General features: G+C 39.8%; 1 protein-coding gene across 1 annotated transcript; it reads right to left on the bottom strand.

Annotated features, from left to right (window-relative positions):
• Positions 1-674: 674 nt before the first annotated feature.
• Positions 675-22,329, bottom strand: LOC146607986 (protein NLRC3-like). The gene is made up of 12 exons (XM_085348479.1): positions 22,297-22,329; positions 20,930-21,053; positions 19,611-19,730; positions 15,866-15,991; positions 15,665-15,781; positions 14,586-14,664; positions 12,096-12,324; positions 10,140-11,925; positions 9,617-9,790; positions 5,815-5,976; positions 1,595-1,641; positions 675-1,430 (listed from the first exon to the last, which is right to left on the bottom strand). Exons 4-12 carry the CDS (start codon positions 15,940-15,942, stop codon positions 889-891), a joined length of 3,213 nt encoding a protein of 1,070 aa, XP_085204605.1. The 5' UTR covers positions 15,943-15,991; positions 19,611-19,730; positions 20,930-21,053; positions 22,297-22,329; the 3' UTR covers positions 675-888.
• Positions 22,330-22,559: the final 230 nt, after the last annotated feature.

The following is a 22,559-nucleotide window of genomic DNA, read 5'->3' as shown; positions in this document are numbered from 1 at the left end:
ATCAGTTTCATGATTGAAATAGTAACAGGTGAGGGAGGGGGAGAGAAGAAGAGACAGTCGGTCCATATATTGGTTGGTAAGCTTAACGTGGGAAGGCTTTACAAACATTCAGAGATAAACTTACACACTTGCTTTACTTCTCTGGGATACCTTTCTCTGAGATGAAATGGCGGTTTGGTAGCAAGGCTCCAAATGCTCAACCAGACCGCCGACAGGTCTCGCACGCCACAGCCGCTCTATCACATGACGCATACTCCTCCAACGTGCTAAGGTCATAAGCTGGGTTACACTATGTTGCAAGTTTTGTGATTTGCTTTTCTGATAGTTAATGGATCGGATTACATTTTTTATTTCTCTCCAGTATTCGATCTATCTATTTTTTCTGCTGATAAAACAGGAAAGTCAAACTGTAACGTGCAGGCTAGTCAGACAGTTTTATTTTTAGATTGGAAACTGAACAGGCTTACAATGAAAGTAGAAAACTGGAAACCAGGAAGACAAAATAATGATTCAGCAATGTACAAAGCTGAGAACTAATACATTTATAACTGTTTTCTAAAGGATCATTTAATGCCATTACAGGCTAGCTAAAGTCTAGCTATCGCTTCATCATTCTAACAGCAAAAGTAAAAATCACAATGAGCCCTGGATGCTCATTAAACTTGTAACCATAGACAATGATGTGTGAATGTCTCTGAGCAGTTTGTAAATTCATCTTTTGGGTAACTGCTGTTCAGTGATTCCATAATTTAAAACAGTTTAAAACATTAACTGACTGAATCCATGAATCTGAAAACGTGTTTCTGAGTGAAAGAGACAGACATGTACAGACTATCTGTTCAACAGTCAGAGCGTTTCTCTAACAGGAGGAACCTCTTTACACTCAACTCAGCACAGAGTAACTGAGGAACCAGGAAACCAGACTGTAAATCCAGGATAAAGAGGTTCAGTGAATGTGGTGTTGAAGGTGTGGAGGTGGATCAGAGTGTCAGAGGAGACTCTGTAGAAGGACAGAGTGCCAGCAGGATAATCCACATACACTGCTACTCTGTTAGAGACAGAGGAGGAGGAGGATGGGGGGTACAGATATGTTTCTCTGTTACCGTGAACGACAGAGTAACCCTTAACATTAGAGGAGAACAGACTCCAGGACTGATCATTCCTTCCAAACACACAGTCTTTACTGTCTCCTTTTCTTCGGATTGTTCCATAGCTCACCGATATTTGAACCTCTACTTTCCACTCAACCTCCCAGTAACAGCGACCAGTCAGACCATCTCTACACAGCAGTTGAGGATACTGGTAATCAAATCTGTCTGGATGATCAGGATATGAATGAACCTCCTCAACATGTGTCACCTTCCTGTTGTTGTCAGACAATTTGAGATTTCTGTGTACTGTGTTTTTGTCGATTGTGAGTTGACAGGAATCTGATGGAGAGAACAAACACAATCCAGCTGCAGTTATTGATCCATCATCTGTTCATTGATTGACACTTTGATGATGACTCCTGACATCAGAGATGTGAATGAGTGATGTGACAGTTTGAAGATGGTTGAATGTTTTTAATGAATCACATTAAAAACACACTTACACTTCCTCAGACCTGGTGTCAACCATCGGACTCCAGCAGGCTCCACCCTGAAAGGAGGAGGGGGATCAGACCAGCAGAGTCTCTTTCAGCATGCACACATGGACATTACATTGCTCTCATACACATTAAGTTTTTATTTTTTCATTTTTAAATTGCATTATTTAGTTCATTTAAATCAAACTGAGGTTCATTTTCTACGTTGGAACAGTCAAACATTTTGACACATTTAAAGAAAATGTCTCTAAAGTCCCTTCCTGTGGTTGTCATGTAAGTATCTTCAATCAGACCGTTATGTTTTTTTGCTTTTATTACTTCTCTTAAATATAACCTGGTCAAATAAGTTTAGATATTACATAAGTAATCAGATTTTCAATCTGACATTTTGGTATATTTTATTACTGATTAAATGAATCAAGTGGATTAAATTACTGTTGATTTCAACTGTTCCTGGATAGAAATACACATCGATACAGAAATGATTTAATGCCACGCTGAAGAAAGACTACTAGTTACAGCAGCAATTAGAGATATATTAGAAAAGTAAAATCAGAAAAAGGTAAATAATGGGGCTCTATGGGTGTAGGTGACTGGGCAGGACAAAGCTGGCCCTCTTTACCAGTCTACCAGTTTGTGGTTTCGAAACAGTCCCTCAGCATCTCATTGGGTTCTGTCAGGTCACACATTTTAACAATTTTGCTGAATTTCTTCAGGGTGAAATGATGTGGATTCAGGCTTTTAGAAATCCACCACATCCCCTCCGACCCGATCTACAGAGCTCACTGCTGATGGTGTTTTATTCACCTTGGGGATGTAGTCTGAAGCAAATGTTGGAAGCTGTGATCTGAAAAGCTGAGTGGGGATGAGGGGTGGCATGGGAATCGATGCATGGAGTTGCTTATTATCAAGTCAGTCTGATTGACATTTCTAGATTAAATAACTCTGTGAGTTAGTGTAATGTTCATCTGAACTGAAATTAGTCTGTGGAATTGGAAGGTTTCTTTGTAATGATGTAATTAATTCATAATTCATTAATATTAAGTTGAAATTCATGGGACCACAGGGCCCAGCCTTTGCTCCACATGTGCATCAGTGAGCCTTGGTCACTCATAACCCTGTCACTGATTTACCACTGTTCCCTGGACCACTTTTTATAGATACTGACCACTGCAGACTGGGAACTCATAATAAGAGCTGCAGGTTTGAAAATGCTCTGATCCAGTCATCCAGCCATCACAATTTGGCCATTGTCAAACTCACTCAAATCTTTAAATTTGCCCATTTTTCCTGCTTCTAAGTCAATGTTGAGGACAAGGTATTCACTTGCTCCCTAATGTATCCCACCAACTAACAGGTTAGTGTTATTCACTTTAGCTGTTAGTGGTTATGATGTTGTGCCTGATCTGTGTATAAACACAGTATGCAAAATAGACTGTTCAATGTGAGTGAAGTTAACACTTTGATTTTCTGTCATTGTTTTCTGAATTACTGTGGACACATGGCACTGTGCATCAACATGATGCACACCAGTCTTCAACTGAACAGGGCAGAATATTGACCTTAGAACCTCTGCCCTCAAAGAATAGGTATGTTGAATGACACCCTTTTAAGCAAGGGATTTCACAAGCTGGAATACTGTATTCTCCTCTGAACTATTCAACATGTTTTGAGCAGAGAGACTGTCACAGAAAGCAGAGCACAGACTTTTACAGAAGGCATCAAAGGCACAGGTGTTCATGAAACAGTGCTGTCCTTTGCCAAGCTTGACTGGCTGTTGATTATTTCCATTTTTACTTCTTTCTTTTTTTACTGGATCTGAGTGGAGCCATTCAGGACCAAGGGAGAAGTATGAAGTCAATTTCCTCTTCTTTGGTGGGACTGCAAGACCTCTCCAGTTTGTGGAGGCCTGGTGTGGATTCTGAAGCTTTACCATCCTGTCCAGCAACTTCTGCTTCTTTTCACAGCAAAGGTCACACACTGGACCTTGTTTTTTTTACTTTCGGTTTAAATAATGATTTTATTTGCTCTGAGGACATTTTTATTTCTGATCACTATGTTATTATTTTTAACTTTTCTTTTAATGAGCCTTTGTCCCCCGTTATACGGATGGTTAGCTCTCGCATCTTAAACTCCTCCTCAGCAGAGAAATTTGTGGATGCTTTTAACTTACAGCTATCTCCTCAAAATGGTATTGATTTCTCAACCAGTCTTTTTAATAATTATTGCCTTTCTATTTTAGATGAAATTTGTCCGGTTAAGACGAGGAGTGTTTCTGCCTCCAAATCTCCTCCTTGGCTAAATGACAGTATTCGTTGTCTAAAATGTGATTGTCGTAAAGCGGAGCGCAGGTGGAGGAAAACTCATCTAAATGTTCACCTCCTCTATCTTAAGGACCTTTTAGCTTCTTTTAATAATGCGATCGGAGATGCGAGGGCTGCCCATTTCTCACACTTGGTTACAAAGAGCAGAGGCAATCTTAAGGTGCTATTCAACACCATAAGTGACATTCTGTTCTGCCTGCAGCCCCTATTTTTTCTAACGAGGACTGTGAAAATTTTCTCTCTTTTCTGCTTGCAAAAATTCATAACGTGAGAATCAATTTTACACACTCAGCACCTGTTATCTCGATCTCTACCCCATCTCGGCCCATTATCTTGGATACTTTCTCTCCTGTTTCACTACCTGAGCTAGTGAAATTAGTGAATTCTGTGAAAGCATCCTCCTGTTCACTTGACATTGTACCTGCATCATTATTCAAAAATGTCTTCCAGTCTATTGGCCCATGTGTGCTGACTTTAATCAACTCTTCACTGGCATCTGGTATAGTTCCGGTTCATTTTAAAAACGCTGCTATTCTCCCACTTTTATCTTGATGAATAATGATGCAGGAAAATGCTCTGTTCTACTCATGTTGGACCTCACATCAGCTTTCGACACAGTTGACCATCACATCCTCATTGAAAGGCTGAAAAATTGGGTTGGTGAATCTGGAACTGCATTAGAGGGGTTCTCCTCTTATCTCCATCACCAATCCTTTTCTGTGGCAGTCTCCGATTTTAGGTCATCCTCTACCTCCCTTACTTATGGTGTCCCTCAAGGGTCAGTTTTGGGGCCTTTATTGTTTTTAATATAGCATATAATGGGCTCTTTTGAGGACATTTCTTATCACTGTTATGCTGATGATATTCAGTTGTACGTTTCTTTTATGCCCGAGGATTTATCTAAGCTTCAGCATCTGAATGATTGCTTAGATTTGATCAAACGTTGTGTTTAATTTAACAAAAGTGTAAAGAGCTATTGGCGTCATCTTTTCACCAAGTTCTTTGCACAGATTTTGCCATATTTCAACACTTGGAGTTGAAATGTTTCATTTTTTTTGACTGCTTCTTTTGAAGCACCAAGGACTTCCAACACTGCAGTTTTGTTTACCACTGATCTCTTTGGCATCTGTTAAGCAAAATTAAAAAATATATTATATTACTGCTTTAATTTGGTTATAACTGTAGTTCAAATAATCAAGTGAAAATAAAATTACTTACTTTGATGCACTGCATTGAAATAGTGAACTGAAGTGTTGATGATTGCTGTTGATCACGATATCTAGCTTAAAATGGCTTCTGTGCCAATTTTAAATTCCTGTTTTGTTCAGTTCAGCTGTTTATTTCATTTAATTTAACTTTTTATTTTTGTGTTGCTTTAAATAACATTATTCTATGTTGTGCACTAATTTAGAAAAACACTGCCGTTTGTTCATAAAAAGTGCTATGAATAAAAACTTTTTTTTTTTAATTCTGCAAGCTTGCATGCTCTAAAATGTACAGAAAAAATGCCTGGTGCTTGTCAGGTTCTACCACAGTTTTAATTATAAACCTTTTCTAATGATTTATTTTTGATCAAGCCAGGCTGAAGGTTTCCCCTGCGTACAGTCTTTCTGCTAGGATAAACAGGCCGTAAACCTGTCTCTATACAAAGAATACAGAAATACTGAAAATGAGTTAATAGTTAAACCTACAGAGATCAAAATGATGAATAAATGGTGCCCACCTACATAAATACCTCTTGTTATTGTTCAGTTAGACTGGTGTTTTTGTTGTAAGCAAAGGAAAGATTGTTCTCAGTGTGTTATTGTTCATGTCACATCTACATGAAACAAACAAGAGCTAAGTGAAGTACACAGAAAATGTTTCCAGCTCTTTCTCCTCTATCAGATATTCTTTCCATACCTGAGAGTGTCCAGGCTCAAGTGTAGATCCTTTAGCAGCTTCATTCCTGAGTCTCCAGGATGATTGTAGCTCAGGTCCAGCTCTCTCAGATTTGAGGGGTTGGAGCTCAGAGCTGAAGCTATAGAAGTACAGCCTTCCTCTGTGATCAGACAGCCTGAAAGACTGCAGACACACAAAAATAACAATCCATCTGTGAACACTTTATTTTAAATGTTTTTTAGTTTTTCTAAAAAACACATCCATATTCATTTTCATCCATTAAATCAATGTATCTTTATTTATAGTGACCACATGCAACAGACAACAACAGCTGTTTCAAGTTGTTAAATTGTGTAAGGTGTAAGGCGTTTATTCTAGCATGGCTAAAATGTGGTTCAGTCACCTGATCCAGTCCTAACTGTAAACTATAAGTATGAAGGGCGTCTTTTTTCTGAACTTCTGGTTCCATAGAAGAGAGATCTCTATCCTAGTTATACAAATTCTAACAGCCATAAGTAAGTCTGCAGTCTTAGTGTCAAGTGCTCTATTTGAATGGATAAAGTAAGTACCGAACACAGCACCAATTTTCTAAGTAAAGTTATTTCTAAATGTGCTATTGGCATGAAATTCTCAAAAGATATGTGTAATAACCCATCCAATCCACACTTGCAAAGAAATTAAACCATAGATGTCCTTAAATCAAGTTTTGTGTAATAAACTTAATTTAAGGACACAGGAAAAATGTTTTCTAGTGTTGAAAATTTTAGTAAGAGTTCTTCTTCTTTTTTTCTTTTTTTTCTTTTTTTTTTGTCTAAAAGCTTTTGTTGGCGGTGACAACTTCAAGATGCCTCCTGTATGGAGAAATTAGTCACATGCATCGTTCAGGTGTGGTTCTTCATCAAAAATAATCTTCAAATCTGGAAGGCTCCAATCTACGAACTCTGACCTTTAGATCTTGCTATAGATTTTCAGTTGGATTCAGTTTGGGTGATTGGCTGGGCCAATCTTTACTTTCTTTCTCTGAAAACAATTGAGAGTTTCCTTGACTGAAACATCCACACTCATTTCATTTTCATCATCCTGGTAGATGGCAACAGATTTTTATCAAGAATGTCTCGTTGCATTTTTCCAAACATCCTTCCTTCAAGTATATGAAGCATGCAAGTGCCCTGTGCTGAAAAATACCAATACACTATGATGTTCCCACATCCAAACGTCACTGCTGGTGTTTTGGGGGTGAAATACAGTGAAATACTATGGCATCCAAAGATTTTAATTTAGGTCCAATCTGAACAGACTATATTCTCCTAGTATTTCACAGGCTTGTCTAAATATTTTTCAGCAAACTTTAAATCATGGTGTTTCTTCAGTAATGGATTCTTGCACGATCAGAGTGCTAATAGGCCATGGTGGTTGAGTGAATTACTTTTCTTAGCAACAATTATACCTGCTGTTTCCAGGTCTTTCAGTATCTCCTCACAAGTGGTTCTTGGATCTTGGATAATTCTTTTCACTTGTCTGTCTGGCATTTGTGGGGAGCACCTTGTCATTGTCAGTTTATTTTGAAATTATGTTCTTTCTACTTCTGGATTATGACGCCAACAGAGCTCACTGGAACCTTCTGTAGTTCAGAAATTCTTCCTTAGCCTATACCATCAGTATGCTTTGCAGCAATTGTGAAGGTCTTGAGAGATCTCATCAGTTATACACATAGTGATATTCTTCTTGTGTGACACCTTGGTTATGAGACACATAGGCCATCAGTTGTGACCCTGACAAATCATATTAACTTGCATTGAGTGGAAAGATTGCTTTCTAATTACCATGATGTTCCATGCCTTTTTACACCTCCTTTGCTTCATGTATTCAATACTTTTTTCCCTGTATCATTTCTCATTGTCACACATAATTAATGGCCATCTATGGTTTGATTTCTTTGTTTGTTGCTGACATCTGGTGATAATTTCATGTCAACAGCACCAAATAGAAATATATTTACTTAGAAAGTTGGTGATGTGTTAATGTTTATTTTTGCTGTTGTAAATGAGAAGAAGTTGTTGCTCTGGATATAGCAGGAAGCCACTGATGAAAAGCCAATATGGATAAAATTTGATCTCTCTCTTTCTAGTCACTCTCAGTACTCCCACTGGAAGGTTTTGCTTAAGCTAAAGACTCTTCAGGGAGCTTTTAAAGCAGTTTAACCTCAAAGCAATAAATGCTACCCATCAGCACTACTCTGAGACTTTGTTTCTAATTATAGAAACATTAAATAGAGCAATTCCAGTTATTTGTTAAATGTGCACATCAAAGAACATATCATTAAAAAAGTGTATTCAAGTTTCATGACAATGTTACCAGAAGCTGAGGTAATGCCATCTAGAATAAGTATAAATTAAAAACCAAAAATTAATACATTCTTAAACATCAAGCTAAAGGTAGTCACCCTCGTACTAAATACTCATTCAATTTCAGATTTTTATTTTTTGGTTGTAACTTCAGTAACGATTTCAAACTATTCCAAAGGCAATAAGTTCAATTCAATTCAATTTTATTTATATAGCACCAAATCACAACAAAAGTCGCCTCAAGGCGCTTATAAGTTAAACCCTTGTGAGCTAAGAAAACAATTGATGATTATTTGATTTAAAATGATATCGGAACAGGCCTTGCATTACCATAAAAGGGCTGACTGGATATATTACTTTGATTTGTAGACTGTGGCAAACTTGCGACAAAAATAAATAGGCCCAGAGAACAGTTAATATTTGATGTGTTTGTGATGTTCATTTTATATTTAAGGTAAAGGGGTTGCAATTATAGGGAACAACTCGGAGTTAGCATTAGTGTAGGATGTGTTGGCTGCAATGGATTGTGAAAGTCAAGAATAAATATACTTATAGGACTAAGGAATAAGAAGGAAACTTTGAAATGAATTAGTCTTCGTTTATTAATATGGGTTCTGCTCAGTGTTTAACTCAGTCTAATCCTCATGTGTTATCCATCCATGAAGTTTCAATACTATTAACAAGACAATCTACCTGTGTGAAAGTAAAGTTTAGGTAGCGTCTATAAATTGTGGTGACACATGGCATCGAAGAAAAACAAAGTCAAATCACTTCCATCCAATTGAGATTTGCAGGGTGTGAAGTATATCACAGTCAACATTAATTGCTGTGACATTAAATTCCCAATACTCTCATTTTGAGAAATCAACCTTTGAAAGTCCATCTATGCATTTGCGTCTGCTTATTCTTTTCAGGGTCGTGGGGGGTGGATGGAGCCTATCCCAGCTGTCTTAGGGCGAGAGGCGGGGTACACCCTGGACAGGTCACCAGTCTATGACCTGACCATAGACATAGACAACCATTTGCACTCACATTCACTCCCACATTCACACCTATGAGCAATTTTCAAATTAACCTATCCCCACAAAGTGAATGTCTATGGACTATAGGAGGAAGCTGGAGGACCCAGGGAGAACATGCAAACTCCACACAGAAAGACTTTGAAAATATATATTTTAAAATTCCAGAATATTTCGTTGCAAAGAGTGAAAAGAGTAAAAAATAGAAATACACCTGGACATGTAATTCTCTGGGTTTAAACTAGCCTGGTAACTGGTGTATGTTCAAACCAGTGTCATGCATATCAGTAATTGTTACCAGTTCAAAAACAAAAGAATTTGAAGAAGAAAAACCTTTTCAGACAATATTCCAACCAAATTTAATTCAAAGTGACTAAAGAATTCTGTACAGGTAGTGGCTTATGCACTAATATGGTTCAGATTTTAAGTGGTAATCAGTGTAAAAGTCTGAAACCTGACCTGAGAGTTTCCAGTTTCCAGTATGGACTCTTGAGGCCAACAGACAAAAGCTTCACTACTGAATCCCGCAAGTTGTTGTTACTCAGGTCCAGCTCTCTCAGACTAATGGGCGGGGAACTGAGAAGTGAGGACAGAGCATCACAGCTTCTCTCTGAGAGGTCACAGCCACTAAGTCTGAAAAACAATGATAATAGTGGTTAAATTAAATCACTTAATATTGAACGTATTAAAGGAAAACAGAGTGTGTACTACAGTTCTTGGTTATTTAAAATAAATTAAAACATGTCTCAAATTTGTCAAATATAAAACACCTTAAATTTGCCCAGTAAAAACACAACTATGCCTATATAATTAAATCTAAACCAGTGAGGAGCTGGTAGATTTAGTCATACTTGTGTAGTACCCACTGACACAGGCACACTAGGCACAGTCTGTGTTTTGTTTTCTTTTTTTGTTGTTCTGTTTTGTTCAGGTAAGTAGAATAAACATTTTAAACAGACACAGATGAGTCCATTTTACTTACAGAGCTTTGCTGGAGGCTTTGACCACGGGCAGCAGCCTTAGAAGAGCCTTCTCTGAAGCAGAGTATTTCTTCAGGTCAAACACATTCATATCTTTTTCTGATGACAATAAGATGAAGACCAGAGCTGACCACTGAGCAGGAGACAGTTTATCTGCAGAGAGATCTCCCGATCTCAGGGACTGTTGGATCTCCTCCACTAGAGAACAATCATTCAGTTCATTTAAACAGTGGAACAGATTGATATTTTTCTCTGCAGACAGATTCTCACTGAGCTTCTTCTTGATATACTGAACTGTTCCCTGATTGGTCTGTGAGCCACTTTCTGTCTGTGTCAGCAGGCCTTGTAGGAGAGTCTGATTGGTCTGAATTGAAAGACCCATGAGGAAACGGAGGAACAAGTCCAAGTGTCCATTTGGACTCTGTAAGGCCTTGTCCACAGCAGTCTCATAGAAGTATTCATCTGTTTCACACTGATGCGATGATTTTTGTTGCTCGTCCAGCAGATTAACTCCAGAGTTAATAAATGTCAGGTGGACATGAAGAGCAGCCAGAAACTCCTGAACACTGAGATGAACAAAGCAGAACACCTTATTCTGGTACAGTCCTCTCTCCTCTATAAAGATCTGTGTGAACACTCCTGAGTACACTGAGGCTGCTCTGATATCGATGCCACACTCTGTCAGGTCTGATTCATAGAAGATCAGGTTTCCTTTCTTCAGCTGCTCAAAAGCCAGTTTTCCCAGAGACTCAATCATCTTCCTGCTCTCTTGACTCCAGTGTGGATCTGTCTCAGATCCTCCATCATACTTGACTTTTTTCACTTTGACCTGAACCACCAGGAAGTGGATGTACATCTGAGTCAGGGTCTTGGGCAGCTCTCCTCCCTCTCTGGTTCTCAGCACATCCTCCAGAACTGTAGCAGTGATCCAGCAGAAGACTGGGATGTGACACATGATGTGGACACTTCTTGATGTCTTGATGTGGGAGAATATCCTGCTGGCTTGCTGTTCATCTCTGAATCTTTTCCTGAAGTACTCCTCCTTCTGTGAGTCATTGAACCCCCTGATCTCTGTTACAATGTCAACACATTCAGGAGGGATCTGATTGGCTGCTGCAGGTCGTGTGGTTATCCAGAGGCGAGCAGAGGGAAGAAGATTCCCCCTAATGAGGTTAATCAACAGCACATCCACCGTGGTGGACTTTCTAGGGTCAGTTAGGATTGTAGCTTTGTGGAAGTCCAGAGGAAGTCGACACTCATCCAGACTATCTAAGATAAAAACAACCTGGAAGTCTTCAAAGCTGCAGATTCCTGCTTGTTTGGTTTCAGTAAAGAAGTGATGAACAAGTTCCACCAAGCTGAACTTTTCCTCTTTAAGCACATTCAGCTCTCTGAAAGTGAATGGAAATATGAGCTGGATGTCCTGGTTGGCTTTGCCTTCAGCCCAGTCAAGACTGAACTTCTGTGTTAGGACTGTTTTCCCAATGCCAGCCACTCCCTTTGTCAACACTGTCCTGACTGGTTGTTCTCTTCCAAGTGAGGCTTTAAAGATGTCTTCTTGTTTAATTGTTGTTTCTGGTCTGTCTGGTTTCCTAGATGCTGTTTCAATCTGTCTGACCTCATATTCTTCATTGACCTCTGTAGTCTCTCCCTCTGTGATGTAGAGCTCTGTGTAGATCTGATTCAGAAGGGTTGGGTTTCCTGTTCTAGCAACCCCCTCAAACACACACTGGAACTTATTCTTCAGAGAAGATTTGAGTTCATGTCGAAAATCTGGAGCAAATATTTCTGAACACACAAAATAAATACATTTAATTATGGAATTATTATTTAGTAAATACGCTTACATTTTTCTTGCCTAAAGAATAGGTTTTTGAATCTATGTTGGTCCATTTCTTGAGACATTCCTAAATTTCCCATTTATGCAGCAGCTTAAATCTTTAAAGACATCCTCTTACTGCTCTGCAGACAGTCAGCCAGTTCCTCCTGCTTCAGTTTCCTTAGGAAGTGCAGTGTGATTTTCAAAAATGCTTCTGTGCTGTTTCTGTTCTCCTCTTTATCTTCACCCTCCAAGACCTCCTCATCCTCTTTCTGGCTCCCTAAGGATTCTGGGTAATCTGAACTTAGAATTTTCTGGATCTCCTTCAGCTCATTCTTCACAAAAGTGATGATGTTGTCCTCCAGTAGCTGGAACAGAAGATGATATGAATAATCCAGCCAGACTGAAATTGACCAAAACCTCAGACGATGGAAACATTAACAATTCAGTGGTCTTACCGTCTTATGTAGTCTGGAAGATGTGTGGTTGGTGGGGTGGGTGCAGTTTTCTCTGTGGTGGGGTTGGGTGGACTGTCCAGGGCTCTGTGGAGCCGGGGGGCGCTACTGCACTGGGCCCCGGTCTGATGGGCCTGGGCCCCCCTTCCCTGGCGGGTCGCGGAGGGTGGGAGTGCCTACTGGGGTCAGCGGGGGAGCTGGCCCCAGGGAGGGGTTACCTGCCCCTCCCTTCCTTCCCTCCCCATCTCCAGCTGCCTCCCTCTTCCCGCTCCTCCACAACCACCCACACATGCAGGGCCTTGGAGTGGGGGTATGTCACCAGGGTGCAGAGGAGGCTACCCCCCCCCCTGTCCCCTTCTGGCTGCCTCTGCCTCAATTTTATCCCACATCTTAGACATTCACATTATTCACACTCTCATTACACATACATATAGGATCTTGGGGGTGGGCACAATCACGGAGTCCAAATCACCATCAGGGTGTATACCTCACCCCTGACGTCGTTGCCCACCTCTCAATTTTAAATACACTTAGTCATTGAGGGTTAGCAGGAGGGACTATGCGCTTACCTGCTGCTCCTTGGCAGGTAGCTCCATGCCCTCCTGGGTTTTAATTGCACCTTAGAACACATATGCATCAACACTACAATGAGCGGGTGGAGGGAGGTTTGGAGTCTTCTCCCACCCCCATTCTCTGCGGCCTGCTGGAGCGGGAGGGCTAGTAGGAGGAGTTGGCCGTCCGACTGCGGTCTGGGGTGTGGGGCCTCCCTGCTGCTGCGGAGTCGGGGTGGTCTGCCTCTCCCCACCGCAGGGAAAAGGGTAACACCACCTGGGTCTGGGTGCAATTCCCCCCTCCAGGGGCAAGGGTACCTAGACCCGGATTGTAGAGTACGCTTGGGGAGTGTGATTGTGTGTACAGCGTCTCTTTATGTCTGTCTCCACGTTGGTTGAGTGTGGAGTGAGTGCATATGAGAGCATGAGGGTGGGAATGGATGTTTGTGTCTGTGTGTGCCTGTATGTCTGTGTCTATATGTCAGGTTGGGTATCAGACGCCACCTCTCTGGGGACACCTCAGGCCCTCCAAGGTTTGGAGGCCTATCTCCACCCACCACCACTTCCCCTGCCGGTGGCGGACTCCCTCAGGTGTCGGTGTGTTGGTGGTTCTTTGTGTCTGGGGGTGGGCGTCCGGGTACACACCGGCTCACTCCTTGGCGGCCGCTTGTCGGGGCCTGGGGCCTGGGGCTCGCTCGGGCCCCCTTTGGAGGTGGGGTGCCCCCGGCCTCTCGGCCTAGGGCTCGGTCACTCAGGCGCAGCTGGGGGCCGGCGGAGCTCACGGGCGCGTCACTGCAACCCCCCCTGGCTTCTGCTCCGCGGCTGCTGAGTGAGCCCTCATCTGGGACTCTCCTCAGCTCTTACTGGAACAGTGGCGCGGCTGCCCCTCTGTTGGTCTTCCATGGTCTTTTGTGTTCTGGGGGCCTCTGGATGTCTGGAGTTTTGATCTCCTCCATACCCGCTTCACACCCTGGAGGACGGGGCTGAGGCCCCCCCACACTCCCTAGCAGATCATTACATGGAGAAACCTTTGGAATGCAAGCATGCTGATCCACACAGGTATGCACACATGGGTATTCACAGACGCGGACTAAAGCTTTCTTGGCTGCTGCCTCAAAGCACACTGTGCGCTGTCTATCTTGCGTGCTGCACAATATTGTTTATTACTTAGTAAATACTGATATCTATGACTAGCTAGTTTATTGTGATGGTGCTATGTTTTCTCTATTATTATGTTGTTCTTTGTTGTTTGCTGTCTCCTCTGTTTGTTTGTTTGTTTGTTTGTTTTTTTTTTCTCCATACAGGTGACCCAGGAGTTTTTTTTTTTTTTTTTGTCTCTCTTCCCCCCCCTTCTCACCGTCTCTTCTCCCCTTTGGTTTTCTTTCTTTCTCTCCCCCTCTCTCTCTCATTCATTCCCCCTGTCCTATTTATTAAAAAAAAAAAAAAAAAAAAAAAAAAATGACAAAGGATGAACTGAAGCTCTGCCATCACGTAATGTCGCATACTGCTGTTTCTGATGTCATTAAAAAAAAAAAAAAAAAAAAAAAACAATTCAGTGGTCTATAAAGTCCAGAATGGAGTAAACAGAACAGATGTAAGAGCTGTTTTTCTGCATGTACAAACCATAAATACAGAGTCCAAATGTGTCTGATGGTGTTTGGCAGGTTGATCAATGGGAACCTTTGAACTCTTCTGGTCCACTCTATAAAGAGTCATAAAGAATTAGTTCACACTTTCCACACAGAGATAAATACAAGCTAAAGGACACAACAGATGCTTTGCTGTTTGTCTTGGTGTCAAATTGAGAATCTTCTCTCTGACATTTGAGAAGATCAGATCAGGTGACAAGTATGAAGAGTTTTGTTTTGGATTTTGTTTATTTTCATTTTTATGTTTCGGACTAGTTAGGTCTTAAATTTTAAAGCCAAAATAATAAATTTATCTGAACCCCTCTATGAAGTACATCCCATGAGATCAAGAACTTTGTGAACATTCTTCACAGAGCTTGTCATCCATCTTCATTATTGTCCTTTTTGATAGGTTTTTGTGGCTGATGTTAACTCAGAGTTAGAAATCATGGCTGTTATGCTTGTCTTAAAGAAAGAAATAATTAATTAATCTACTTGACATTTTTATGACTTAAAAACGGGTTACCCTCCCAAAATAAACCATATATCTCACTAATTAGGAATTTCTTTAGTATCAAACAATTTGCACTATCAAAAGAGCCATAACTAATCATAATCACCAGGTGAACCTCTTTTAAAATAAAAACTATAAAAACGAAAACTTTCTAAACTAACCATTAGTACTAATTAGCTTGCAAAACAAACACTCTTCTTTAACAGGTGTTCATATAGTAGTATAACATATGATATAAATGTACTTAAAACGTGTAAATAGGTCAGCACAAATCCAGTACATAGGTACAAACATCTAGCATAATAATTCCCACTCCAACTTCATGGCCTTCCAGTGTATTTAGGTCAATTGTGTTAATACAATATGTAAAAAGTACACTCACTATAGAAACATATCCTACAAATACTCATTCTTCAATCTTTGACTGCTGTATTTATGAAAAGAAAAACTCCCAAAACACACAGCTTTACATACGAACATACAAATGTGTGTGAAAAGAGCTGAGCTGGCATTAAACATAATGTAAACATTTTAAGAAACAGCATTTAGTGACACATTACCTCTCTGCAGCAGAAGAATTTTCTTTGAAATCAATATTAAAGTTCTTTGAGTCATCACTTTTTAAGGACACACAGCTGGGTTCAGGTTGATGTTTACGTTTAGTTCCTCGTTTCTTCCTGTGAATAATGATGGAGCAGTGATGTGAGTGCTGAGCTGTGACATGGAGAAGAGTCATGGACCGTTAGAGATTGTCATCTCACCTTTGAGCTGTGGTCTGGCTCTCTCTGGCTCTTTTAGAGGGAGGGACTCCCTCCTCTCTGTCCTCACACTGATCCATGCTGCTAAATACACATACACATCAGCTTACACACACTTTCTACCTTCACCTGCAGAGGAAACACAAATCATTCATGTGCACATCAACTGAAATCTTCTTTTCCATCACATGTGCTGTCCAAATGTCAGCTGCTTCTTTTGTCCTTCCTCTCAGTGTCAGCTGAATGCAGTCAGACAGCAGTGTGAGGCAGAGGAAGCTGCCATCAGCTGCTCTACTTCTACTATCAGTCCACTAGATGGAGCCATAAAGCACACATGATGCATTCACTGACACACACTAATTCACTGTGACTGGAAGTTTGACCAATTTACAACTTAAAACACTCATAAATATTGTGTTTTACATCTGATTACCCACTGAATGACCACTGAACGACCCACTGAACTGAATTTGGTGGTGAAAAATGTTTGTTATGCTAATTTAAGAGCTGTTGAAATAGACCAGTCAACACTAAAGTAAGGGGTGGGAGGTGAACACGACAGGAGGGCTAGATGCAGGAAACTCAGTCGCTTCCTTTGGCAGATCTAAATCTCAGACTAACCAATTTCACTCTGGCTTAGTGAACAACTGTGGACAGAAGAGATACTAGATGATGGATCTTCAAATTCCTTATCACTAGAATGTTGTGCATCTGGAGAAAATGAAAAAAAGTGATGTCATAGAGCAAACTGCATTTAATTTTTGAAAGTGCTGAAGAAGAATCTCCACCCCACACATGGACTGACACACAGGTGAGCTACTTCCTGGAAGGAGTCAAGACTCCACCTGAAGCAGGACAGGAAGGAGATGCTCAGCAGGAGCAGCAGACTTTAACATCAAAAGTAAAGGTTCCTTCTTTTCTTCTTTTTCCATTTCCTCACTTTAAACATCTCTGATTTTCCTGTAAATATCACTCTCCCAGGTGACACAGGAACATCTCTCTCCTTTCCTTCCTGTTGGCATTAGATTAAATCTGCCCTTTGATTTCCCTCCCATCAACATGTTCAGGAAGCAGGCACAGCATAACTTCACAAAACCTCATTTGATCTCATGAATAAGATCAAATCAAAGTTTTTCTGTGTCTCTACACAAACAGAAAGCATTAAAGTTCAAAGCTCCATTCTTACTGAGGATGAGCCATTTTTAAATACAGATCATGTTGGGACACAATAAGTAGCTGTGAGCCAGGAAATGACTGGAACTGAATTGGATACAGGCGTGATCAAATTTAAATTCGCGCTGCCGCCGCTTTCCACGCAGCCAGCCCCTTGAACTTTGAATTGTGGACTTTTATGCCGTCTACCTCTGGGTCAACCCACTGAAGTGTTTGGCCTGTAGGGAAAGTAACACGCCTTCTAAAGAGCACAGATAGCCACATAAGAACAGTAGAAGTCGCAGTGCGGGATAAAACATATACAAAAACCTGTAGCATGTCTCATCCCCCTGCCTTCACTTCCTGAAAAGGACTTTTGACTATGGTAATTTAAACATATTTCCAACTAGAAATATGGGGGCGGCTGTTGTAAAGATTCTTGTTTTTCTTACCATTTTTTCCCCACTCTCCTTCAGCTCACCAGATTGGCCTTGTTTCCTTTTCTCACCATTGATTGGCTCTGGACTTTGTCCCTTAATTGCACTCATCTGGCACACGTTATATAAGGACTGCACTCACTTACAGCTCACTCATTTCACTCTCACATAGGGTGGGAGCTGAGGTGAGTTTGATTTGGTCTCTTGAGTTTAAACCTTTATTCATAAGTTAGGTTAGTGACTTGTAGTCCAACCTTGTTTTCTCATTTAGAGTTTACCAGTCCATGTGTGTCTTCCTTTAAGTTGAGTTACCACTGATTACAATTCAATCAACTGAAATATACTTCAACAGATTGATGGCTGTTTTTTTCACATTCTGACCAGATGGTGATAACAACCTCAAACTTCCTTTGAACCTCTTCATTAGCACAATAATGAACTCTTCCATAAAACAATCTGGCCATCAAAATCAAACTGGAATCCGTCACGTGCACCAGTGTCTCATATCACATCTCCAGTTTTATAGTTTGACTATGAGCCCAGAGCTTCAGAGTCAAAGTGAAAACTGAGTCCTAATAAACATGTCATCATACTCAAACTTCACTGTTAAAGAGGACCAGACAGTTCTAGATGTGATGTAAAGTGGATGGTGAGAAACATTTCATGATGTTGAAGCTAACCTGCAGTCTTCTGATTAAGACACTCAGACAGTTATTCTGATGTGAGGAGAATACATCTCTACCTACAGACTCTACAAATATCAGCTCACAGACTTTTACAGTTTATTGTTGGAGGAACTTTGTGGTTTGATTGCCAAGACATTAAAGATGAAATAAATCTGTTCTCTACATAAACACGCTAACAAAACCTCAGAGAATCAATTAATCAAACTTCTGTTCTGAAACTCCACTTTCACAACAAAAGCTGCAGCTGCAGATGTTACTGAGGTTTTATCAGAGACACAGCGATCAAAAATAATCCTGAATTAACATCTATGGAAGATTTCTATGAAAATAAATAAATAATGGTGGTAGAGATATAGCCTCCAGGGAAGAATAAAAATCACATTGTGGCAGTACGCAGAGTTTTTAAATGGTTTTGAAAAAATCAATTATTTATTTATTTAATGCAAATTGCTCATGATTCTATACATGCACATGTTGTGATTATTGAAACAGAAGTTTATTTAGATGAGGATAATAAATTAGTTTTCATTAACAGAACATAACAATGGCATCTTTCTAGTTTTATCATTATCCCTATTACCGCACATTATCAGCAATGAGTGAGACAGGCTATTTAATTTTACCTTTTATTTATTACTGATTTTCTGTCTATCTATCCACACCTTACATGTCACATATGTGATCGTTCACACTACCTGGTTTCCCTTACAATCTGTTGGTATTTTGTGTCTTGTTTGTAGGCACCATAGAACTGGTGTAGCTCGTATCAGTGGCACTGCAACTGATTATGTAGCTGTGAGGGACCAACTACAGCAGAACTGCAGTGAATCCCTCAAAGCCTCCATAAATCCATCCTGCAGTATCACTGTAGACTGACAAGCAGCACTCAGGGGGAACCAGCAGGGGGCGCTCACTGATTCCTGTTAAATATTATCCACGAATTATGGAGAATATTTAACAAATGAACATGAACCTTGATGCCCATAAAACAACTTGAGTATCAGTCAGACTGGAGTCCAGCATTTGAACCATCTGAACTCAAATCAGAGCTCGTTTTATAGTTTATAGTTTGATTTGTGAGCCTCTATCTAATCTAATCTGTTCAGAGTTCACAAGAAAACTGAATCTTACTAAATATCACATTACAGTCTGATCTCCTCTGTTAAAGAGGCTCAAACAGTGGCAGATGTGATATGAAATGCAGAATGAGAAACATTTAATGAAGCTGGTAAAAACCTGCAGCCACCTGAAGACACTGACACAGACTGTTTGCCTGAAGAGAAGAGAGTAAACCAAATATCTACTTGTAGATTTTGTCAAGTTTATATTCAAGGCACATTATGGTTTTGAGTCTTTATCCAATGTATCACAGTCCTCATCAGTTTTCTGCATAAACACACTAACAAAGAGCAGCAGCTGATTTGTGATGAAGACAAAACCTCAGAGACTCTAATGAATCCAAGTTTCACTTACTCAGCTTCTTCCAATGAACTTCTTCACTCTTTGGCTCTCCACTGTGTGGACCACGTCTGTTCAGAAAAACAGAAAATCCTCTGCTTCTTCTCTGTGATCTGGCTGCCGCCACATTGAACACTTTAAATCATAAAAGAGTTTTAAGATGCATCTCAGAGCTCAAAGATCAGCTGCTCTACCTTTACCTAATGTCTTTGAACTTATCAATGATTACAACAACAGCAACAACTTCCTGCTGTGACTCTGATGCTGTAAAACAAACAGACACAGCCACACCCAGCCTGCTTGCTTTATTTGAAATATGAACATTTGTACTGCAAAGGTTGAAATATTAACAAATCTGTTTACAGACTACTTCTTCCAGTTAGTACAGATACCAGCATTACTTCAGACATCTGGAAGGAATCATGTTGGATAAATATAAGTAATAAATAATGGATGAATCTGATTATTTGTGAAAGAAAAGTATTCCTGCAAACAACAACAACAAAAAACAACAACAACAACAAAACCCTAGATACTGGGCAGTGAAATGTGCTGCCCAGTATCAGAAAGCTTTGTCTCAGTCACAGGTCACAGATCCTCCAAAAGGATGATGAACCAAAACAGGGCTAAAAACTGAAACATGATTGTGCTGAACCACAATTAGTACATTTTCAGTAAATTTTTAACTATTTCGAGATTTGTCAGTTTTAAGGCAGCATAGTGGCTCACTGTTGCCTCACAGTGTGAACATCCTGAGTTTGACTCCACCACCAGTTCAGGGCCTTTCTGTGTGGAGTTTGCATTTTTTTTCCTCCCACAGTCCAAAGACATGCAGCTAGTGGGGTTAGGTTAACTGATGATTCTAAACGCCCATAGATGTGAGTGTGAATGACTGTCTGTCTGTTTGTGTTAGTCATATGACAGACTGGCAACCTGTTATAAGTTGCTCAGAACAAAAACCATAATCTGAGCAAAAAAACAAAACATATATATATATATATATATATATATATATATATATATATATATATATATATATTAATGGGCATTATGATGGTGTAGACATGAGGAGTCAGAGAAGAGTGTAGTCGTGACAGAGCTGCTGACTTTACAAAGTAAGGTAAACCTATATTATAGGAAGTATATGAAGAGATTAAACTGATAATGCAAGCTAAAAATAAAACACACGTATGACTGTGTGTGACAGGAAAAGTAGTGAACAGAAGTTTACAATTAAAAGTGCGGCATGTTTGAAAAAGTTTGGTCCGTGACACTGAAAAATAGCTGCATAAGTTACCATTGGGAACATACCCCTGTAAGAACCCTGACATTACCTTGATAAGATCAAATCCTGCTTCGTAGTACAGACCTCAGTAACAGGACGTGTTCCAGTTGGATTCTTATATGTTGTGAGTAGAAGGACTAAGAAGGACTGGTGTTTCCCAGTCTGCAGTCTGCCTGCAGAAAACGAACCAATGGAACAAATTGAAACTGATTATTTCACACACATATTTCAGCTCACAGCTTTAAAATTACAACATTAAACCGTTGTTACTACAGAGAAATCTATCGTAATTTTTAAAAACACTTTGATTTAATACATTTCTGAGAAAGATCAACAAAGATCCATGAAAAGGACTCCGATTTATTCACAGATTAATTATTTATCACTGGAAACATTCTTCATGTGATCATGATTCTGTTTGCCTGTAGACGTAGTTCACGTTAACATCGATCTTTTTTTAAATTTAATGTTTTAGCAACATTTTATCTGTACTTAAGAGTTTTGAATATTTCAGTGTAAAATGCTGTCAGAGCACATCCAGACTCTCTGTAGATGTTCAACAACTCCCCAAAAATATATTCAGTGATGTTTGGAAGCAGTCATGTAGGGAAAAAGCTGCCCTGATGTCCACAAACTCAGTATTTCTAGATATGTATAGATCTTACCGAGATCACCGGCTCTGTCTCTACTTTGATGACAGACTGATGACATCAGCACTCATGCTGAACACAGAATGTGGGGAACTGATGAACTGATGTCTAACTGGAATTTAAGGTCTTTAAACACAAACTTGTGCAGATTAATTGTACTCTGATATCAGCTTTAGGAATAAGGTAATGATTTACAGACAGCTGCTTCAGGCTCCCCTGGGCGTGTCAGTGAGAAAGTCAGTAACAATTGTGATTGATATGTAATCAGCTTTAAATGATTATGTTTAAATTTAATAAAGTTTAATGAACAATAAAAGTTCATAAAAACGTTTGGTCCAGTCAGTCTCTGAGTAAGACCACTCTTCTGTGGGTGTAAACAGTGAACAAAAGCCTACTTCCTGTTAGAAGAGAGTCAGAGGTTTGTGACGCAGTATTTGTATTTCGAGGTTTATGTCGAATTTTTGTTACATCTATATTAAACAATAATTTACACAGACCTGTCCCTCTATCATCTGAGTTAAGCTGCTGACCATCAACTAACTGTTTCTGCTCTCATTCCCGGACTCTGATCACACACACAGAAAATGGCGAACAGGTTACCAGTCGCTTTGTTCGTGAGTCCGTTACTGTGAACTATGCAGCAGCAGATTTGTGCTGTTTGTGCTGGAACTAAGCTGCACACAGCTGATGTTAACTTAAAAAAACAAAAACAAAACAAAAAAAACCCATCACAGACTGCTTTCATTACCTTCACATGGATACTCACACCGACAAGATCATCTGCGACACCAAGTTCAGGAAAACGAAAGTGAAACTTTAATAAAAAGAAGAAGAAAAAAAAAAAAAAACTGGGACAGGACGGGTTTGTGAGAAAGCTGGTGCTCGGAAACATAAGTTTAGAATCACTTCCTTTGTTTAGGAATAAAAATTTAAAGGTTTGTTGGAGGGTTTAAAGAAGCTGAATCATTTTGTGTGACAGTTAAAGTCAAACACTTGTTGCAGAGAGAGACTGTCTCCGCTGATCAAACA

The sequence above is a fragment of the Diplotaxodon limnothrissa genome, linkage group LG23 (genome assembly GCF_057381915.1).
Source record: "Diplotaxodon limnothrissa isolate DT_005_m linkage group LG23, D_limnothrissa_male_GT1.1, whole genome shotgun sequence".
NCBI lineage: Eukaryota > Metazoa > Chordata > Actinopteri > Cichliformes > Cichlidae > Diplotaxodon > Diplotaxodon limnothrissa.
The sequence above is the reverse complement of the archived record's forward strand: the minus strand, read 5'-3'. Positions and strand labels throughout refer to the sequence as shown.